General features: G+C 55.6%; 6 protein-coding genes across 7 annotated transcripts in view; 3 read left to right on the top strand and 3 right to left on the bottom strand.

The window, feature by feature from the left end:
- Nucleotides 1-248: 248 nt before the first annotated feature.
- Nucleotides 249-3,069, bottom strand: PTSG_08238 (the record flags this gene model as incomplete). 2 transcript variants are annotated; one of them, XM_004991207.1, is made up of 7 exons in its annotated part: nt 2,678-3,069; nt 2,047-2,262; nt 1,654-1,755; nt 1,286-1,395; nt 939-1,060; nt 609-706; nt 249-400 (listed from the first exon to the last, which is right to left on the bottom strand). In XM_004991207.1, the coding sequence occupies exons 2-7, from the start codon at nt 2,117-2,119 to the stop codon at nt 249-251; spliced, it is 657 nt and encodes a 218-aa protein (XP_004991264.1). In that variant the 5' UTR covers nt 2,120-2,262; nt 2,678-3,069. The 2 variants fall into 2 exon arrangements, with proteins under 2 accessions (XP_004991264.1, XP_012493092.1); XM_012637638.1 differs by having other exon boundaries at nt 3,001-3,069.
- PTSG_08237 (uncharacterized protein) lies at nt 3,061-6,140 on the bottom strand. Its single transcript, XM_004991206.1, has 5 exons — nt 4,481-6,140; nt 4,098-4,226; nt 3,784-3,869; nt 3,500-3,583; nt 3,061-3,305 (listed from the first exon to the last, which is right to left on the bottom strand). Exons 1-5 carry the CDS (start codon nt 6,048-6,050, stop codon nt 3,240-3,242), a joined length of 1,935 nt encoding a protein of 644 aa, XP_004991263.1. The 5' UTR covers nt 6,051-6,140; the 3' UTR covers nt 3,061-3,239.
- A 546-nt stretch (nt 6,141-6,686) lies between these two features.
- PTSG_08236 (uncharacterized protein) lies at nt 6,687-8,993 on the top strand (the record flags this gene model as incomplete). The annotated part of the gene is made up of 5 exons (XM_004991205.1): nt 6,687-7,530; nt 7,748-7,820; nt 8,015-8,219; nt 8,394-8,451; nt 8,581-8,993. The coding sequence occupies 5 exons, from the start codon at nt 6,687-6,689 to the stop codon at nt 8,991-8,993; spliced, it is 1,593 nt and encodes a 530-aa protein (XP_004991262.1).
- An 873-nt stretch (nt 8,994-9,866) lies between these two features.
- On the top strand, nt 9,867-14,778 carry PTSG_12697 (uncharacterized protein; the record flags this gene model as incomplete). The annotated part of the gene is made up of 13 exons (XM_004991204.1): nt 9,867-10,541; nt 10,817-10,915; nt 11,118-11,239; nt 11,502-11,570; nt 11,740-11,959; nt 12,114-12,195; nt 12,561-12,759; nt 12,921-13,028; nt 13,192-13,234; nt 13,616-13,723; nt 14,023-14,184; nt 14,345-14,453; nt 14,657-14,778. 13 exons carry the CDS (start codon nt 9,867-9,869, stop codon nt 14,776-14,778), a joined length of 2,118 nt encoding a protein of 705 aa, XP_004991261.1.
- Nucleotides 14,779-15,164: 386 nt separating this feature from the next.
- Nucleotides 15,165-16,680, top strand: PTSG_08235 (uncharacterized protein). Its single transcript, XM_004991203.1, has one exon. It carries the CDS (start codon nt 15,318-15,320, stop codon nt 16,305-16,307), a length of 990 nt encoding a protein of 329 aa, XP_004991260.1. The 5' UTR covers nt 15,165-15,317; the 3' UTR covers nt 16,308-16,680.
- Nucleotides 16,626-20,235, bottom strand: part of PTSG_08234 (uncharacterized protein) — a 5,235-nt gene continuing 1,625 nt past the window's right edge. The window contains exons 6-15 of the mRNA XM_004991202.1: nt 20,082-20,235; nt 19,769-19,824; nt 19,527-19,609; nt 19,274-19,370; nt 18,911-18,990; nt 18,558-18,668; nt 18,375-18,439; nt 17,971-18,088; nt 17,643-17,717; nt 16,626-17,291 (exon numbers count right to left, since the gene is read on the bottom strand). The exon at nt 20,082-20,235 is cut by the window's right edge and continues 49 nt beyond it. Coding sequence (XP_004991259.1) covers nt 16,962-17,291; nt 17,643-17,717; nt 17,971-18,088; nt 18,375-18,439; nt 18,558-18,668; nt 18,911-18,990; nt 19,274-19,370; nt 19,527-19,609; nt 19,769-19,824; nt 20,082-20,235 — 1,169 coding nt within the window. The 3' untranslated portion in view covers nt 16,626-16,961. The remainder of the gene's footprint in view (nt 17,292-17,642; nt 17,718-17,970; nt 18,089-18,374; nt 18,440-18,557; nt 18,669-18,910; nt 18,991-19,273; nt 19,371-19,526; nt 19,610-19,768; nt 19,825-20,081) is intronic.

Raw genomic sequence — 20,235 nt, 5'->3', positions numbered from 1 at the left:
AGCCAGTCGGCCATCCATTCCCATTTCTCTCCCCATCACGCTCACACTCACACTGTTGCACTCACTCACGCTCACGCACACACACACACACTCCCTGACTCACATTCCCACCCTCACTTGCGCCACGCGCTACCTTGCTTCGGGCTGATACATACACACCGCAACAAGAAACGACTGCACGACACCAAACCTATGCACAAAACGACCACAGCCCATCAACCACATGTCCACATGAACCACAGCACATGTCACTTCTTGCGGGTTGGCTGGATGGCAAGGGACCGGAGCATATCCGTGGTTGATGGGCGTTTCGACCGGCGTGGATCCGTTGGCGGCCGCTGCGGTGGCATGCGCTCGTTCTGCGCATCAGCCTGCTTTGCATCGTCAAACCCTTGGATCGCTGCACATGCATGAAGCGTGGCAACAAGTGTACACGCGTGTGCAATTTGTGAGCGATCAAGATCGGTCCGCTAGTCACACGATGTGGCATATAGTGTGGCACACGTTGTCCATGCAGCCCTTCTCTTGCACGCCTTGCAGGGTAGCAACAGCAGCAGCAGCTACAGGAACGGCGGCAGCAACAACAGCCGCAACAACAGCAGCATTACCTTGTTCGACGCCGAGCGGGCCGGCAGAGAGGACGCCCTTGGGCAGGCTGCCGCTTGGGCTCATGCCGCGAAGAATGTCCACGCTCTCAGACGCTTGCCTGCAAGACACAACGGGGTAACACATGACGCGTGAGTCGTGGCGGTGGGCGTAGTGGTGTGAGGTAAACCGCAACCAGGCGATACACACATGGTGGGGGGGGGCGCGGGAGGCGAATGGAGGCAATGACGAACGAGCGACAACAGACGAACAACACACACACACACATAACCACGCACACACACGTGCCAATTGCCTCCCTCCCAGTCATCGCGGTTGAGCAAGCAATGGACCTCGATTGAGAAGTAACCGCGGTGGTGGAAAACATGCGGGAGACCTTCCCGACGGCCCTGATCTTGTTGCGGATCTTCTCTCGTCGCTTCTCAACATCGTCCTTGTCGCCCATCCCCACACACTGCACACAACACAACACAGCCACACATGAGCGCGGGCATCACAGCAAGAGACGAGGAAGGAGCAGGGCGTGGACACACACATGAATGCATGTTCACACATACACACACACAACACCAAAACACGGCACGACACACACACACACACACACACCCACACTACACACACACACTACACACACACACACACAATGCACACAGACACACAGACACACACAAACACACACATTCGGCACACCTGTGACGGGGGCCGGGACCTCGAGCAACGTCGGCTCCTCCTTCAAGACTTTTCCCGCCGTAATCAGGATCTGAATGGCGGCCTCCTCCGTCACCACACCTGCCCCCAACAGTAGCACCCATCAACGTCGTTTGTGTGTGTGTGTGTGTGTGTGTGTGTGTGTGTGTGTGTGTGTGTGTGTGTGTGTGTGTGTGTGTGAGCAAGGGAGGAAGGCACACACGAGAAAGCGTAGGGCACGGCGTTGCCCATTAACACGGCAGGTGGGGCCAACTTGTGCCAGTAAATGCATGTGAGGGCATTCCAACGCAATACACGCGCGCAAGACGCCTCGAAGGGTGCTTTGCGGGGACAAATCACCTTCTTTCCGGAAGTGTTCCCTGAGGACGTCGATGCGTGGCTTGCCCTTGGCGTCCAGGATCGCATCCACACCAAGCACCTCTGCTGCTGGCGGCTCAACTCCTGTGGATACGAGACAGAGAGTACATCGTGTGAGAACAAGATTCTGCCGCGCGCACATGTTGTCCAATGCCCGTGCAAGCTTCAACACATGTACACATATGCAAACGCGTGTCCGTGCACACAAGCACACACATAGACACATAACGACACATGACACACACACACACAAACCCACACACACACAAACCCACACACACACACACACACACACACATCACGACACACACACACACATCACGACACACACACACACACACACACATACACACACACACACATCACGACACATACCTGCTGGACGGCGGTGCCGCTTTGGCTTGGCAACGGTCGATGACCTCTTCTTTGTCGATGCGGTGCTGCTCATGGTGTGTGATCTGTGTTGCGTTGGGGCGCGGGTGGGTGGCACGTCGTCGAGGACGAAGCACGGAGTGGAGGTGCTTCAAGTCGCAAACTCTTCGCTGCCACAGTATCTGGCCGCTGGTGGGCAGTTTCCTCCTGTGGCACGTTCTGTCGCAAACGCACGCGTGCGCCAGGGAAACAAGGAAGCACGACGGCGCAAACAGGGCAGGAGGCGAGGGTGGAGGTGAAAATGAGCTCAAGCATGAACGAAAAGACGAGGCAGAAAGGGAAGAACGGGAAGAAAGGAAGAGCACCCACTCCACATGCGCGCGCGCGTGTGCGTAATCGATGGGAGTGTGTGCGCGGGTGTGTTGTGGAATGATGCTGGTGCTGATGGTGGTCGTCTCCTTGCGTACGCGACTCTCGCTTGCTGGCTCACGGCACGCGTACCTCATCATTCCTCTCTCCACAACCACACCCACATAGGCACGTCTCTCCTCCGTTCCAGTTCTGCTGTTCTTCCTCACTCGACCGCTCGCTCGCTCGCTCGCTCGCCTGCTGGTCGGTCGCCCTCGCAACCAACCAGGTGAAGATCGATCTTTCAAGAAGGGACTGACAACCCCTTTGCTTGTTGCTGCTGCGACGAAATAAACACACACGCACACGCGCACAAGCACGCACAACACCCGTCAACGCAAGCAAACGCAACAGACAACACGTCAGGCCAGACCGAACCAAATGCCCCCCAACTCCGCCTTCGCTTCTTCCCCTGAACGCGTGAATGCGATTGGGTGCTGTGCGCGTGGTGGTCAGGTTGTGTGTGCTTGTCTCGTCTGTCTATCTCCTCGCTATCACAACCCATCGCACAACCCTCAACCGTCCATCACCAACCCACCAAAAACCCACCTTCGCTTCGTTCGCTTTCCGCCTTTGTTGCCTTCGCTGCTGCCTGACGGGAAATATAGTGTGGAAATCTGCCCGAATTTTATGCGGATGACGTGACCGATGACAACAGCAGCGATGAGCGTGATGAAGATGGATTGCGTTTGGCGTGTTTCGTGCCGGCTCGTGTTGGCCTGTGCCCCTCTTTGTTGCTTGTTGCTTGTGTCTTGGCTTGGCTTGGCTGCTTGGTTAGTTTGGCTGCTTCACTGCCGCGCTGGTGGTGGTGCAAGGCAGTGCCGGAGGCGGCAGCATAGTTTGTCCTTGTTTTTCTGATGATCGCGTGGTGTGTGCATGCGTGAGTGTGTTAGTATGTGAGTATGTGTGTGTGAGTGTGTGTGCGTGTGTGAGTATGTGTGTGTGTGTGTGAGTTTGTGTGTGTGTGTGTGTGTGTGCGCGCGCGCAGGTGGAGATGGATGGTTCTGTGGCAAAGACCCCCAACACATGCAAGGCAGCCCCACCGCACCTGAAAGAAAGTGAGCATCTGGCGCAAGGAGCCAAACACTCGGCCGTGTTCGTTCACGAAGGCCAAGTCCTTGTTGAGGGAAAACTGGTTTGGAACAAGCACCACGCGAGGAAAGTGAGTATACAGCTGGTGAGGAAGGGCAATAATGTAGTGACACAGAAAGAGAAACAATGCAACCAACCAAACTTCAACCACACACACACACACACACACACACATCCACACACACACACAACCACGCACGCACACACACACACACATCGGAGCCAAACACATGCACACACCTCGTAGTGGCGCGTTGAGCCCTGGTAGAGGACAGATACAACAATGGTGTACCGCTTCTTCAGGCTGCTCCGCAACAAATATGTTCCTGTAAGGACAGCGTATTCGCATGCGAACGAAGCGTACGTGTATGTGTGTGTGTGTGTGTGAGATGTGTACGTGTGTGTGTGTGTGTGTGTGTGTGTGTGTGTGTGTGTGTGTGCGAGTGAGTGTGTGTGCGAGTTGTGTGCTTGTTCCCACCTTTTACACACGTGTTACACACACACACACACACACGCACACGCACACACATGTTTTCGCTGACTCTGCCACGCACCGTCGGTGTCTAGCGAAGCGTTGTGTTGGTGAAAGTATCCTTTGAGAAGGGCAGAGGCCATGCGGCGGGTCGTGCAGTGGTGCACGAAACGAGCAAACGACGCATCGCTCACGTGCAACACAAGTGGACCTGGCACACGCGCACACATGTTGCGTGCTGTGTGAGCATGATCGAGAAGACCAAACCACCAAGCGACAGACCAAAGGCACAGCCCACCGAGCTACACACACACACACACACACACACACAAACACACAAACAGACACAGGCACACACGCAGACACACAGAGACAAACACACACAGAGACACAGGCACAGACACACACGGACACAGGCACAAACACAGACACAACACACACACACACACAGACGCATGCACACACCACAGGTAACTGCGCCACGCTTGAGCCATGCGTCCTCCTCCGCGGCCGTGAGGGGCCCGCGGGTGTCCCTCTTCGACACGCCAGAGGGTCCATATGCAGGCGGTTGTAACACCGCTGCCGACGACGATGCAGACAACGGCGATGATGGCGGAGACGCAACGGCCACGCTGGCAAAGGGCGTGGTTGGAACAACAGGCAGCGGCCGCAGCCCAGCAGCCTCGCGCTGGGGAAGGTCGGGGTGCACAAGGCGATCGAGGTGTGCTGGCTGCCCGTGATTGGGATGGCTGGCATGTGGCGTGGGAGATGAGGGCAGGTGGCGAGGCTGTGATGACAGCGACGAGGATGATGCGGAGGAGGGGAGCGGCATGGGCTCGCGCGGTTTCCGCTGGTGCGGGTGTGTTGATGACGGAGAGGGGTTCACAGCGTTCGGTGGATCAACAACACCAGCAGGTGGCGGTTGTGTGCTCACTGGTTCGGCTGCGTCGCGGGGTGGCAGCGCTGGTACACCTGGTGTTGTGACATCCGTGACAGCTGTGACAGCGGCTTGGCTGCCTGTGTGGTCGGCCGCAGGCTTGCCTTGAGCAGCAGGCGACGGCGATGGCACCGGTGGCCGTGGTGGCGCGTCTTCGTGCTTCTTCGGTGGCAGTGGAGGGCACGTGATTGTCCAGTCACATCGGGTTGCCGCTGCACGTGATGGCACGGCTGGCTTTGGCGCAGCAGTTCGTCTTGCGTTGCTGTTGCTGCTACTGGCGTGGCTGTTGTTGGCCTTGTTGATGCCGTTGTTATTGATGATGCTCACGCTGCCGATGCTGTGGCTGGACACCTGCTGTTCGTTGATGGCGGCATAGAGATGCTGGCTGCCGTCATCGGCGGTCGCGTCGGTGGTCGTGCCAGGCGCTGGTTTCTGCTCATGCACGGCATAGTACAGGTGCTGTTCGCTGTTCTCGGATGCCATGCGGTCGAGGCTGGTGTCTGCTGTGGGCGACCAGTTCATGGAGGCCGGTGGGGTCGCAGCCACGTTGGTGGTGGACCCCGCCGGCTTCGTCAGGGCCGCGTGTGCGGTTGCGGGCGTGGGTGGGTGTTCAGGGACTGCTTCATCCAGCCGATCGTAGTTGTGTGTGGGTTCGTCACGCACGTGGTGTGGTGGCAAGTGATCGTAGCCGGACGTGGACCTCCTCTGCACTGCTTTCCCCTGGTGTGGTTTCTGTTGTGGTTGCTGCTGTTCTTGTTGTTGGTGTGGTTGTTGGTGTGATTGTTGTTGTTGTGGGTGTCGTTGCTGCTGTTGTTGGGCTGCCTGTCTTTGATTGTATTCGCGCGTGAGATCCTCGATGGTCAGGGTGCTCATGTGAGACAGGACAGCCTTGACCGCTTGTGCATCCTCGTACTTCTTCTCAAGCTTTTCATAGTCCTCGGGCGTCAGCCATGCGTCATAGATATGGTCCGAAAAGTCATCACGCACCTGCACCACCGGAGGCGGAGAAGCGCTCCTTGGCTGGCCCTGCTCGTTTGACTCTCCATTCAACAACGCCATGCTTTTCCCTCCCCTCTCACGGCTCAACACATCACTCATGATCAACAGGATCAACGGGTGTTGTGTGTGTTTGGCGTGAGTTGTTGTGTGCGTGTGTGCTGATGTGTTGTTGTGCCCCTCGCTCGCCCGCCCGCAAAATCGTCATCCAAAAACATTGAAGCGACACCAAAAACAGTAGTAGCACACATCAAAACGAAAGCGGAACGGCGGCCAGCAGCCAACCACCAATGCCACCCATCCGACGACAACCGTGAGTGCTGCCTGCTGTTGACACTGCCTGCTGTTGATGCTGCCTGCGTGCAATGCCATGCATGATCCCCCACCTAATCTTGATTCCACACCTCATCGTTGCCTGCTAGGTATGAGGTCCTCTTGGATGGTGAGGTAGAGGAGACCGCAAAGGCTGCAAAAGCATGCTCCGGTGCGTTCATGTGTGTGTGAATGTGTGTGAATGTGTGTGTGTGTGTGTTTGTATGTGTGTGTGAGCACCAGTGTCCATCTCTCTCTCTCTCACTTGCTGTGTCACACACACACACACACACTCACACACGCACACATACGCACTCGCACTCACTCACACACACGCACACTCACATACACACTCTCTCCCTCCTTCCATCCGCTACCCCCCTCATGCCTCTCTCATGTCTTTCTGTTCATCGCCAACCACCACCAATGACAGCGGATCGGTTGCTGAGCAACAATGGCGTGCTGAAGGTGACGACGCGGTGGCTGCGGTTCTTTGCCACCGTGTTTACGTGGCCCAGCACGTCGCAGGACTGCCGTCCCGATACACAAGAAGAGGTGGCAGTGCATCCGCTCTACCGGCGGGAGCTCTCAGCCGTGTATGAGCTGTGCCACCTCGTGCCCGTGGTCCACATTGACGGCAAGGGCGACGAAGACGAGCCGCCCACCACCATGGACATCTCCCTCTTTCAGTCCGTAAGGGTGCTTCGCCTGTGCCACGTTGAGCTGCGGCTCGTGCACGGTCTCCACGCTGTCAAAGACCAGCTGCAGCAGCTCGTGCTGTATCGGTGCGTGGACCCCATCGACGCCGTGCTCGTCTCCTTTGGCGCAGACCGCCTGCCCTTTGCCACCGTCACCCCGGCCAGCGTGCTTGCAACGCCAGCCAAGCAAGCCGGCACCGCCGATGCTGCAGGCGCCGAGACACCAAACACGGCGCTTCGTGACAGCTCGGCAGTACAAGGCAGCGTGGCGCGCAGTCGCGATACGGCCATTACCCCTCCCGATGGCCTGGCTGATGGCGGTGATGGTGGCGGGTTTGGCGCAGACGAGGTGTGGCCGGCGCTGCACATCTTGGACGCGGCCTGCAACGAGCTGCACGAGATCTCGCGGTCCATTGCGCGCGCGCCCAACGTGCACACGCTTGTGCTCAGCAGCAACAAGATTGCTGCGCTGGCCATTGAGCTGGCGCGGCTGCAGAGTCTGCACACCCTCTCCCTCGGGTACAACCACATCACCTCCGTTGCTGTCGTCCGTGACATTGCGGCACAACACGGTATGCAAGCAGCACTGTTTGTATGTGAACTTGGCGTGATCAGCACGCATGCTGGGGTGCTCCTTTTGATGCATGTTTGTGGTGTGTGCGTGTGTGTGTGTATGTGTGTGTGTGTGTGTGTGTGTGTGTGTGTGTGTGTGTGTGCGTGCGTGTGTGCCATGGCATGCACTCTCTCCGTGTTCACATAACGCAACTTCTTCCTCCATGGTTTTATCAGGGCTGCAGAAGCTGACCCACCTCACCCTCTGCTTCAACCAGATCAAGTCCTTGGACGGCCTTCAGTTCCTCTCGTACGCGTGTTTGTATACTTGTATGCTTGTGGGTGTCTGTTGATGTGTGTGCTTGTGTGCTAGTGTGCTTGTGTGTATGCACTTGCGCCGGTGTACACGCGTGTGTATGCGTCAGCGTGTGTACGCAGCACCATGTCTCTGCCCGACCTGTTCTCACGCGCGTCGTCGCTCTCTGCAAACGCACACGCTGCCAGTAACTTGACCGTGCTGAATGTTGCCCACAACCGCATTTCGGATCTTCGCGAGATTGACGCGTTCCTGGTGCCCCTGCCCTTCCTCCGCGAATTGGACCTTCGGGGAAACACCGTCGTGATGCAATCCGATGTGCACCCGCTCATCTTCGCTCTCTTTGGCCGCGACAGATGGCGCTCCTTTGTTCTCAACGACATCACCGCCAGGGTGCGACTGATGCTTGTGTGTGTGTGTGTGAGTGTTTTGTGTGTGTGTGTGTGTGTGTTGTATGTACACTTGTTTAAACAGTGTTCAAACACCGTTGCTTTGTGTGCCACTCCTGACCGTTGACTGATGCCCTCAACCCCCCCCCCCCATCCCCCAATTGCACCGCACGCACAGGACCTGACGAATGTGCAACTTGTGCACTACTTCCTGAAGGAATTCGAAAATCCGCACGGTGAGTGCTGGCATCGTCCATGCGTGCTTGACCGTCTACGTGCGTGTGCGTACATGTCCTTCAAGCTGCCAACTGTGTCACTAACCCACCCACCCACTGACACTATCATACACACACACATACACACAGTGCGTGCGTCTGTGTTGGCTCCTCGGCACGGCGCGCTTGATACGGGCGCAAAGAACACGGCGGCACACCTGCAGGCACTTGACCCGACACGCGTGCAGGACGTGGATGTGCTGCGCGTGGCGCAATCAGAACGCACACCGGTGCAGGAGGACCTTCAAGGCGTAGAGGGACAGGCGTCGCCGCACACCGCAAAGCTCAAGGCGAAGAAGACCAAAACCAAGTCGAAGAAGAAGAAAAAGAAGAAAAAGAAGAAGGCAGCTGCAGCAACAGCTGTCGTGGTCGGCGATGAGGCAGTCGAAGCCAACAACAACAACGACGCCAACATCATTGGTGGTGGTGGTGGTGATGTTGACGGTAGAGAGAGGGAGCGAGCTGGGCAATCACAGCCTGGCAATGGCAATAATCAGCGGTAAGAGGACGTTGCGCTTGATGGGCACACATGTGCGCATACATCAATGTTGTGTCGTCAGTACTTGCGCCTGCTTCGCCGCTGCCGTTATGCCTCATGTCACCCTCACAACTGCGTGTGCATGTGTATGTGTGTACATATATACGTGTATGTGTGTACATGTGTGTGTGTGTGTGTGTGTGTGTCCGTCAGTGGCGATGCGACGGCGTTCTACGCGAATCTGCAGGAGATGGAGGACGCGCCGCTGGTGCTGCGGATGAAGAGCGAGGAGGCTGCCAACGAAACGCAACCACAGCACGTGCATGATGGTGATGGTGGTGGTGGTGATGGACAACAACAACAACAACAACAACAACAACACGAGCGCCCTGGACGTCAATCAGAGGCGTCTCTGCCACATGAATTTCCACCACATCTGCAGCATGAACAGCAGGATGCAGCAAGCCCCCGACTTGCTCGAATGTCGGCTGTACGTGCAAGCATGGACGACGACAACAGCGCACACACTCGACAGGATGGCTTCTCATCCCCTGCAACGGCCACTACGCATGCTGCTCACCACTCCCCCACCGCCATCACCACCACCGCCGCCACCGCTTTGCCTGCACACGACCTGCACGGTCGCTCCACTGTACTGCTGTCACCTCCAAAGGCGAGACATCAAAGTCATGACGAAGGCGCAGCTGTGCCTGCACCAGCAGTGCATTCGAGAGCCCATGAACTCACGCACAGCGAGCAACAACCACAGCAACACCAGCAACACCAACAACACGTGTATCATCATCAGCCACAACAGCACCGCAGTGATGGTGGTGATGGCGATCAAGACATTCCACGCGCTCGTGGGGCGCGTGTGAAGAAGAAACTGTTTGCGACGATGGACAGTGGTGATGGCAGTCACGCTGATCTTGGCATCAGGCGGGTTGCTGATGCTGGTGTTGACGTTGATGGCGACGTTGGTGGTGGTGGTGGTGCCGATGCTGACATTAATGATGGTGATGGTGGTGGTGGTGGTGGGTTTGGAGATGAGCGCGATGACGACTTTGTGTTCCCTGGGCAGACATTGCTCTTCAGCCCAGGCCGCAGGCAGCAGCAGCAGCAGCACACTTCATCACGCGGTCCAAGCCCAGGGAAGCGACCATCAGCTGTGGCAACAGCAGCAACAACAACAGCAGCAGCAACGGAAACATCCACAGCAGCATCCACAGCGGCATCAACAGCAGCGAGTGCAGTAGAAAGCCCCAACAAGAACCCCAAGTCGCCGCAGCGCGGTGACTCAAGCGCCAGTGATACTCACGTGCCCACCACAGCTGCTGTTGATGACAGCGATGTGATTGACAGCAACGCGACAGACCTGCTTGACCTCGTTGAACAGAATGCGCAGTTGTTCTCGGTACCCGGCCACCACCACAGCTTCACTCGGCGGTGCGTGCACAACACATGTCCGACCGGTGATGGCGATGGCGATGATGATGACCACGATGTGCTGGGTGGGTTTTATCTCGTCAATCTTATTCTCACCTCTGGACGACGTGAGCCCGTTGATGTGGAGGTGAGAACATGCGTGCTCTCCCTGCTCACGCTGGTGATGGCGTGTCGCCAGCGGAAGTGCTGCGTTGTGCGCTGTGCATTGCCCTGTTGCGCTGCTGATTCTCGCACGTGCACCCTGTGCGCATCTGCACCCTTCTGAATGGCTGCCCGTCTCTATCTGGCTGTCTGGCCTTCTGTTCGTGTCCCTCATTCACCCAACACATTCCACGCGCGTGTATTGTCTTTGGTTTGTCATCGCACATCACGCAACTACCCAACCTCTGGACTGCATCACAGGTGACACGGGAGCATCTTGTGAGCCGACGTGAGAACGGCAGCACGCACACGCTTTCCCTTCTCGATCTCACTGCTGTTGATCGGCAGGAAGACGATGAGGTGGGCATGCAACACTTGCACTTGCGCTGCTTCTGGTGCTTGTGTTGCTCGTTGATGGCGTGAGACAGGCAGTGTGCGATGTGTCACGACAATGAGTGCAGGGCTTGTGCGGGCGTGTCCCAGCCCCCCTTCTCCCTTCATCATCGACCCACTGGTTCAACCTCATGATTGGCATCATCATCATCACCATCATCGTCATCAGGCGGATGAGCTGCAGATTGTGCTGCGTTTCGTTCTTGCAGACGGACAGCCGCGGGTGCTCAAGTTTGGTGTTGACCGTACAAGTGATGACGACGTCGACATGTTCGAACAGCTCTTCACATCGTGAGTCGGGCGTGCGCCTGTGTGTGCATGTGTGCGTCTGTGTATGTGTGCGTCTGTGTGCATGTGTGTGCGCGCGTGAGCGTTCGTCTCTCTCTGTCTCTCTCTCGGTGCGTGCGTGTGTGTGTGTGTGTGTGTGTGTGTGTGTGTGTGTGTGTGTGTGTGTGTGTGTGTGTGTGTGTGCTGACGAAGTGAGCCATTTGTGTTCACTCACGTTTCATCCCACGTGACTGTCCCTGTCACTCCCTCCTTCCTTCTCCCTCAGCCTCAATCGTGTCGCAATACGAAACGCGGACAATCGCGGAAAACCCCCAGCACCATCCACGCCGATGAAGTGCGTTAAGGCCAAATGCTCATATGCATATGTACGCACGCATGCACGCATACACGCATACGCGCACACAAATGCGCGCGCAAACACACACACACACACACATGCACACACGTGCACATCCCCCGCTTCACACAACCGCTCACGCCCTGCCCCTCATTGCATGCCGCAGGTCGTCGCAGTCGCCAAGCAAAGACGGACGCACATCAGCACGAACACTAGCGGCAGCAACAGGGGTCGCGTCTGGTGTTGATGACACGCACACGTCCGAGGGGGCGTTGTCCGGTGGGATTGATGCAAGCAAAACGCACTTGAGTGTCAATGAGTATGAACGGCACGTGCGAACCATTGGGGAGGACACCGTCTCACCGATGGTCGTATCAGAGACAGAGGTCAGCTCATGGCGCATACATGCGGCTATTGGAGGGGGAGGGGTGGCATGTGTGTATGTGTGTGTGCGTGTGTGTGTGTGCGTGCGTGCGTGTGTGTGTGTGTGTGTGTGTGTGTGACACGTGTGACCATGTTGGTGTGATGTCGTGTGCACAGGCGCTGCTGTCTGCCACGTATTACGAAGAAGAGAACCAGCGGACACGGTTCATCGTCCCCTGTCGCTTCATCGCGCGAGCAGGTGAAAACACGGTGCTCGTGCTTGTGTATATACAAAGATATATATATATATATATATATATATATATATATATATATATATATATATATATATATATGTGTGTGTGTGTGTATGTGTGTGTGCGTGCGTGTGTACGTGTGTGTGTGTGTGTGTGTGTGTGTGTGTGGGCGTACTTGTGTGTGTGTGTGTGTGTGTGTGTGTGTGTGTGTGTGTGTGTGTGTGTGTGTGTGTGTGTGTGTGTGGGCGTACTTGTGTCTCAGCACGTGCTTGAGTGCATGTGTTACATTCGCATCACATCTGCCCCAATACGATGTTCCACTCGAACCGCAGTTGACATTGTGTCCGTTGTGTTTGGTCCTCTGCAGCATCGGGCCGTGAGGTGGACACGGAGGCAAGCGACCCGCATGTCACAGACAGGGTGTTGCCTGGCGTGTTCATCCTCACCCAGGGGCACGTTTCTGTTGTTGAGACGCGTGATGCTGATGTTCGCACATCACCGGTCGATGACAGAACGGATGAGCCACCCCCTCTCTTTGTTGCCGCACACAGCTACTCACACATCCGGTACGAGGAGGCAACGTGTGTGCGTGTGCGTGTGTATGCGTGCGTACGTGCGTGCGTGTGTATGCGTACGCGCGTGTGCGTGTGATTGTACCATGCCCTCATACTCTTGCGATCTTCCACCTCTGCCGTTACGCGTGTGCCCACACGCTCGTTGGCTGCAGGCGCGTGAGTCTTGGCTACCTGCACCAGACCATGTCCTTCACCACCACCGACCAGCACCACCTCCACGTCATGTTCCACTCCGCTGATACGGCGCGCCGCGCGCTCCGGTGCGCTTTGCTTCCGTTTGCTTGTTTGTTTGTTTGCTTGCTTCTATGTGGCAACTGCCTGTGCTGTCGTCTGACGTGACTGTTTTCCTCTCTGCCACTTGATCCCCTTGACCACCGCTCACATCTTATCTCACGTTCGCGTGTGTGATTGCTCCTGCATCAGCGTGGTCGTCAACACGCGTCGCACACAGTCCATCTCCGCCGAGGTGCCGTCCTCTATATTTTCGTTGCCTCTGTTGTTGTTGTTTAAGTTGTTGTTGTTGTTGTTTAAGTTTTTGTTGTTGTTGTTGTTGTTGTTGTTGTTTCAGTTGTTGTTGTTGTTGTTGTTGTTGTTTAAGTTGTTGTTTAAGTTGTTGTTGTTGTTGTTTAAGTTGTTGTTGTTGTTGTTGTTTAAGTTGTTGTTGTTGTTGTTTAAGTTGTTGTTGTTGTTGTTGTTGTTGTTGTTGTTGTTGTTTAAGTTGTTGTTATTGTTGTTGGCTGCTGCTCGCTCCATGCTGCTTGCTTGGTGTTGTGTCTGAGTCTATTCATTCGCCATGATGGTCAACATCTCACCACATAAGTTCGAAAACCGCTCGCGTTGAGTACAGGTGCTCCATCCTGATCTTGTCGATCCCATCGCTGCAAAACTCAACATCGACACGCGGGCGCTGGCCGGCATGGTCACGCGCGTCCCGCACCTGCAGCAGCTCATCGAGGTACTGATGATGATGATGATGATGATGATGATGATGATGATGATGATGATGATGATGATGATGATGTTGATGTTGATGATGATGATGATGATGATGATGAGGAGGAGGAGGAGGAGGAGGAGGAGGAGGAGGAGGAGGAGGAGGACTTATCGCTGAGTGGTGATTTGTTGCATTGTGTTGGTGATCGTGATTGTGCGTTCTTTGCTGATTGCACCTCGTTCTTCTGGAAAGTGGGTCAATAGTGTTGTGTCTCACGCACCACCACGATTCAAATTACACCACACCGCGATGGTTTCCAGAATGAGCCGTCACTGCCGTGGCGGATGTATGTGCTGAAATCGCTCGGAAAAGGCAACGACATGCGGGATGTAAGGCGGCAGGTCCTCCTCGCCGTCATCCACACTGCACATGATGAAACAAAGATCGACTTCTTGCGTCAGATCGCCGCAGACACAACGCGGGTACGAATGTTTGTTTGTTTGTTTGTTTGTTTGTTTGTTTGTGGTTTGTGTGTGCGTGTGTGTGCGTACGTGCTTGTTCACATTTCATTGGGGTGGAGTTTTGTCGCTTGAATAGCCCTTATGAACAACGCCACTCACGCAAGACGACTCTCGCGTACAGGTGGATGTGCTACATCCCTTGGATTTGGAGATAACGCAAGTGTCTGTGGACAGAACATCCATGCTTCGGTTCACGCTCATCCAGCAAGACGAAGACGACGAAACAAAGAGTATGTCCTTGGGTTGCTCTTGTCTCAATGTCACACACACGCACGCACAACATAACACACACACACACACAACACGAACGAACGCACGCACGCACACATACACGATTCCTCACAAACACACGTTCGGAAGCACCTCGCTCACCTTGTCCCTCCCCTCCCCCAAATCACCACGTCCTTCTCCACCACCGCCTTGCGCGTGTCAGAGCGCGAGACAGTCACGTGCGAGTTCTTCTCGTCCTCGGACGCGATTGATTTCAGCCGCCGCCTCAACGCCGCCCACCGCACCCTCTTTGATGTCGACATTCAACTCAACCTCACGCCTTAGCTCTGTGTGTGTGTGTGTGTTCTCCTCCTTTTTCCTCCCCTTGCCTCTCTAAATCTCTAAACAACCCCACGTCAGTAAAGGACTTTCATCATTGCAGCAGAGACAGCGGTCCGAACGTGTTTGGCGTTCCTCTCCACCACAAGTGCATGCACGTGCACAACCCCGAATGTATTCATGTACCGTCACAAAGGAATTAGTGTTGTCTGACTTTTATCTTTCACGTCATCGTCAAGACAAGAAGACAAAGAGTCTTGCTCGTGATGTGCTGCATGCACGTGCACAACCCCGAATGTATTGACCGTCAGATTTAAAGGGGGCGTTCCTAGTCCTCTCCACCTGTCGCCATGGGAGCAAGAAGTGAAGCAAACACAAGCTGTGACGATGATGAGGTGTGACATTTTGAGCTGAGCACAGCAGCTGCAGTGCTCAGCTCACCACAACTGTCACCATTTTCTCCAAGCCACAAACCGACACCGTCTCACCTTCAAGTCTTCTACAACCCCAATCCAACCCCAGCCCCATATTTTCAGCCGAGCAACATGAGCAGCACGTTTGAGCCAGCAACTGATTCACCACTTCCCGTGCCCGGGGTGCAGTACTTTCTCCAGCATGTCCAATCGGGCAAGTATGTCCACCCGCATGGTGGGTCTGATATGCCGGGAAATGACACCGCCCTGGTCTTGCATCATGGCTTCGACGAGAAGCGGGACGCTCTGCGCTGGGTCTTCGTCAACGATGCCGAGAACAAGCATCAGCTCAAACACTACTCGAGTGGCAAGTTCGTCCATCCAAAGGGCGGAAAAGTCGGCAAGGAAGCAACATTGGTTGTGCACAGCAGCCCGGGCCGTCCCGAAACCATGATTGAGATGGTGCAGGAAGACGGCCGCACTTATCTGCGTCATACCGACTCGGACTACTACGTCCACCCCCACGGCGGAAGCCCCAACCCAGGCGACAACACGAGACTGGTGTACTACAGTGGATACCGACCCAGTTTGGCTTTCCTCGCCATTCCCGCTGAAACGCTGTTTGTGGACAGGATTGAAATTCACCAAGCACAGGCGCTCGAGTCTATCAATACGATCACAAGCCTTTCCGACGAGCATAGGAACGACACCGACCAGCCCGTGCAGACGTCCATTTCCGTGGCCCTCGAGGAAAGCCTGCAAGATTCCGCCCAGCTCTCCTTTGAAAGATGTTTCGGACTCAAGGTTGGCAGCGAGTTCGAAGTTGGACTTCCCCTGGTGGGCAAGACCAAGGTCAGCGTCCAATTCTCTGGCAGCTGGAAGAGCAGCACCATCAAGGGCGAAGTGCGCACCAGCGCGGTCAAGGTGCAAATCAACGAGCATGTCACAATACCGCCCGGGAAGTGCGTGCAGATCCGGATCGACACAAGGCGCTGCACGAAGACGGCTCCAGCCACGATGTATCTGAGGACTGCTTCAGGCATTGAGGTTCAACGAGAGACGACCGTCACGAGCACCTATCACTACGACCAAGAGGTTCATGTTGTACCAGTCACCAACTGATGCAAAGAACATGGCTGACACATGTTGTACCTTCTTGCTGCTTTGTGGGCGGACATCTTTTCCTCTTGTATTGTTCTCTTCGCTCGTTGGGTTGCGTTTCAACTGCTTTCTTTTTCATGTGTTTTGCCTGGTGTTCTCCGTCATGTCATGTCAATTGCCCCTGCATGTAGTACCCCTGTACTGCTACAGTCTTCAATCAATGGCTCGATTATTTTTCCTGGTGACGTTCCACGCCTGGTGACGTGAAAAGCGCTTGCCTCGAATGTATGTTTGCACGATACATCGATGTGACCATCAGCCCCTTCTCTCTTTTGTTTTCTCGATTTCACTCTGAACAGTCCCCACACAATTGTAAAGGGATCAACACGTCTAATGTAACGACAAAGAAGAACATGTACACGTTGTGAACAAACGCACACACACACACACACACAAGCAGAAGCACACTGTGTACAGCAAACAGTGTAACACATTCGTCGAAAAATGATGATGCATGTGGGCTCAAAACACAGCAATGACACAAGCAGTAAGCAAGCAGAGTGCAACATGGCAAAACAAAGCAGAAGATAAACACCTCCGTCTCTCTATCTCTCTGTCTCATGTGCGTGTAAGAGCTTGACCTCGACCACACCACAGTCATGCACAGTCATGACACTACACCGTGGTGGTTGCGGCGGACGCATGGTCCGGTGGTCCGCCACTGCCGTGGCTTGCAGCGTTGCCGTTGGTGCTGTTGTTGTTGCTGTTGGCAGCATTACTGCTCACACCGTTGTTGTGACTGCTGGCGTTGCCACTGCTGTGCCCGTTGCCGTTGCTGCCACTGCCCACCGCCATCGCCGCTGTTGTTGTTGCTGCTGCTGTCGTTGCGGGTGCAGGTGAGGTTGAGGTTGTCGTCGTCGTCGCTGCTGCCTCCCTCTGCCTGCGGTGCCCGAGACGCGGCAACTTGTCGTGCCGCTCATATGCACGCAGCTGCCACACCATCAGCTGAAGACGGTTATCGTGTAGCATGTGCGAGTGTGTGTGTGTGTGAGAGAGAGAGAGAGTGTGTGTGCGTGTGTGTGTGAGAGTGTGTGTGAGTGTGCGTGCGCGCGCGCGTGTGTGTGTGTGTGTGTGAGTGTGAGTGAGTGTGAGTGTGTGTGCGAGTGAGTGTGAGTGTGTGTGTGTGTGGTGTGTGTGTGTGTGTGCGAGTGAGTGTGCGTGTGTGTGCGTGGAGTGCTTCCTCTGTTCCCTCATCACCACCAGCACCACCTCCATCACACGTCAAGACACTCAAACAGTGACGACCAACACTCAATGGCTGCTAGCTCTCGCCACGACCACAACAGTTGTCCTGACCGTGTGGTCGAAGCTGGCGGAGATGAGGCGGTCATCGGAGAGCCACGAGACGCAGCACGCAGCGCGGCGGTGGCCCTGGACCAGCGAATGAATGGACCAGTCGTTGATGATTTGTCAGCAAGGGGATGGTGCGACACGTGGCAAAGCAGCAAACAAGCATACAAGCATACAAGCATACAAGCATACAAGCATACATGGATGTGTGTGTGTGTGTGCGTGTGTCAGAGATGGATACGCTCAGACACGTAGGCATACACAGACATGCATGTGTACAAGCACACCACCACCAGCAGCACCATCAGCACCATCAGCACCATCAGCAGCCCACCCCAGTGCGGCGTTTTGGCATGCGGCCGACGCGAGCGCCCGTGTTGACGTCATAGAGCTTGACGGACCCGCCGTCCGTGGGCACCGCAAGGTGGTGCTTCGTTGGCGATACAGCCATCCTGACAGCAGCAGCCGTGGCGGTGGTGGTGGCGGCGGTGGCGGTGGCCGTAGTGAGATGATGTTTGTAGTCTTCTTTTGGTGCAGTCCGAAAGGGCAGAGTGCATGCCAACCAGGAGCACACGCATTATGACCACAAAAAAAACACACACACACACACACACACACACACACACGCACACACACACACGCACACACACACACGCACGCACATGCACACGCACACGCACACACACACACACACACACACACACACACACACACACACACACACGCATGCATGCACACTTGTTTGCTGGGGAATTGAGGCGAATAACGCGAAGAGGGGAGCGCATCTTGCGCAAATCCCACATCTGCATTGTATGCACACACGAGGCGTCGCAGCAATCAAGGTGAGAGAACCAAACCGAGCCAGCGCACATCCCGTACCGCACCACCACCATCCGCCGCCATCACCACCCTGCGGCTAACCTTGAGTGTGCTGTCTTCGCTGGTCGATGCGACAATGTGATCGCTGACGATGGCGGTGGAGTTGACTGCATCGGCGTGCCCCTGGCACACGCTCACCTCCCGAATCGACGACTGATGTGCACAGAGAGGGGCAAGGGATTGCAACGTGTCGGTGACGGGTGGCAGGTGCGATTGGCGTGGATGTTGTGAGGGGAAGCGTCAACACCGTGGCAGGAAGTGAAATGAATATGAATTTGGGGCAAGGGAAAACAGGGGCGTTGTGCAAACGATGAAGCAGTGGGCATTAGCGGAATGCAATACGCCAGCATCAGCAGTCACACGTCACATGCACGTCTCGACACGTGTGTACGCACCTGTCGAAAGTCCCACATGCGGAATGTGGCGTCGCGGGAGCTGGTGATGGCGAACTTGCGGTGCGGATGGCAGCACACGTCTTGTGTGGAGAAGATGTCATCATTGCACATGTGAGCACGCACCACGCGGACACGCTATAAGAGGGAGGGTTGTCGGGGAGGAACCCAAGCAAGTGGAGCCGGTCATGACACAAGCAAGCATGCACCTCCACCAAACACACACACTCACACATACAATCACGCACATACATACACACACACAATCACGCACATACGTACATACGCACACACACACAGTTACACACACAATAACGTACATACGCACATACGTACATACGTACACACACACACGCGCGAGCGCACCTGTGAGTTCCTGCTCGTGTCCGGGCAGTTTGAGGATGGACACGCCGCGGGGAATGTCCCACAGGCGGCCCGTTGCATCATGCGATGCCGTCACGCACTGACGCAAGCAGCGCAAGCGAGGGTATGGGTGTTCGGGTGAGGGCGAGGCGTGGAGGAGGAGATGGTTGAGGTGGTACATGAGGATTACGTAAGCTGCGACGTGCACACACATACACTCACTCACACTCACACACATGCACACACACACGCACACCTGGTTGTCCTGGCAGAGTGCGAGGGAGGAGATGGGCGCTGTGTGACCGACGAATGTGCTGTCGGGCTGCTTCAACACCACGCCTGCAAGGAAAACAAAAGCCCAAACGAGGAGGAAAGAAGGCAAAGCCGACGCCAGCACATGGGGACGATATCAGCGAGCAAAGTTGCAAACGCAGCTGACATTCATACAAACCGACACGCGTGTGTGCACGTAGCACTGCTGTGTTGCATGCACCGCACCTTGGCTTGTGTCCTGTCCATCGCCAACCCCAACGGTCATTCCAATCGAACGCGGGCTGTGGCAATTGTCATTCGTGTGTGTGCGTGTGATGTGATGTGATGCGATGTGTGTGTGTGATGTCATGTGTGTGTGATGTCATGTGTGTTGTTGTGGGAATGGCGGTGGTGAGCAGCGAGAAGCGACCGGGGTGGCGCTGACAGAGCACTGGCACAGCAAACACACAATGATACAGCAACCATCACGAATAACGAATCATCATCATCATCATCATCATCATCATCATCATCACCACCACCACCATCACTGTCCCACTTTGCCAATTCCCGGTCGACGAGCCAGCGGTGCACGGCGCCATCGCCGCCGCCGGAGAGGCCAACAAAGTGTGCGGCCTGTGCACCAGGGTCAAGCAGCGTCGCCGTGTTGGCTGAGGAGCGGTGGCCGCTGTACTGCACAACACACGCCCCAC

This window comes from Salpingoeca rosetta, assembly GCF_000188695.1.
Source record: "Salpingoeca rosetta unplaced genomic scaffold supercont1.21, whole genome shotgun sequence".
Taxonomy (NCBI): domain Eukaryota; class Choanoflagellata; order Craspedida; family Salpingoecidae; genus Salpingoeca; species Salpingoeca rosetta.
Note: the sequence above shows the minus strand (reverse complement) of the source record. Positions and strands in the feature narration are given on the sequence as shown.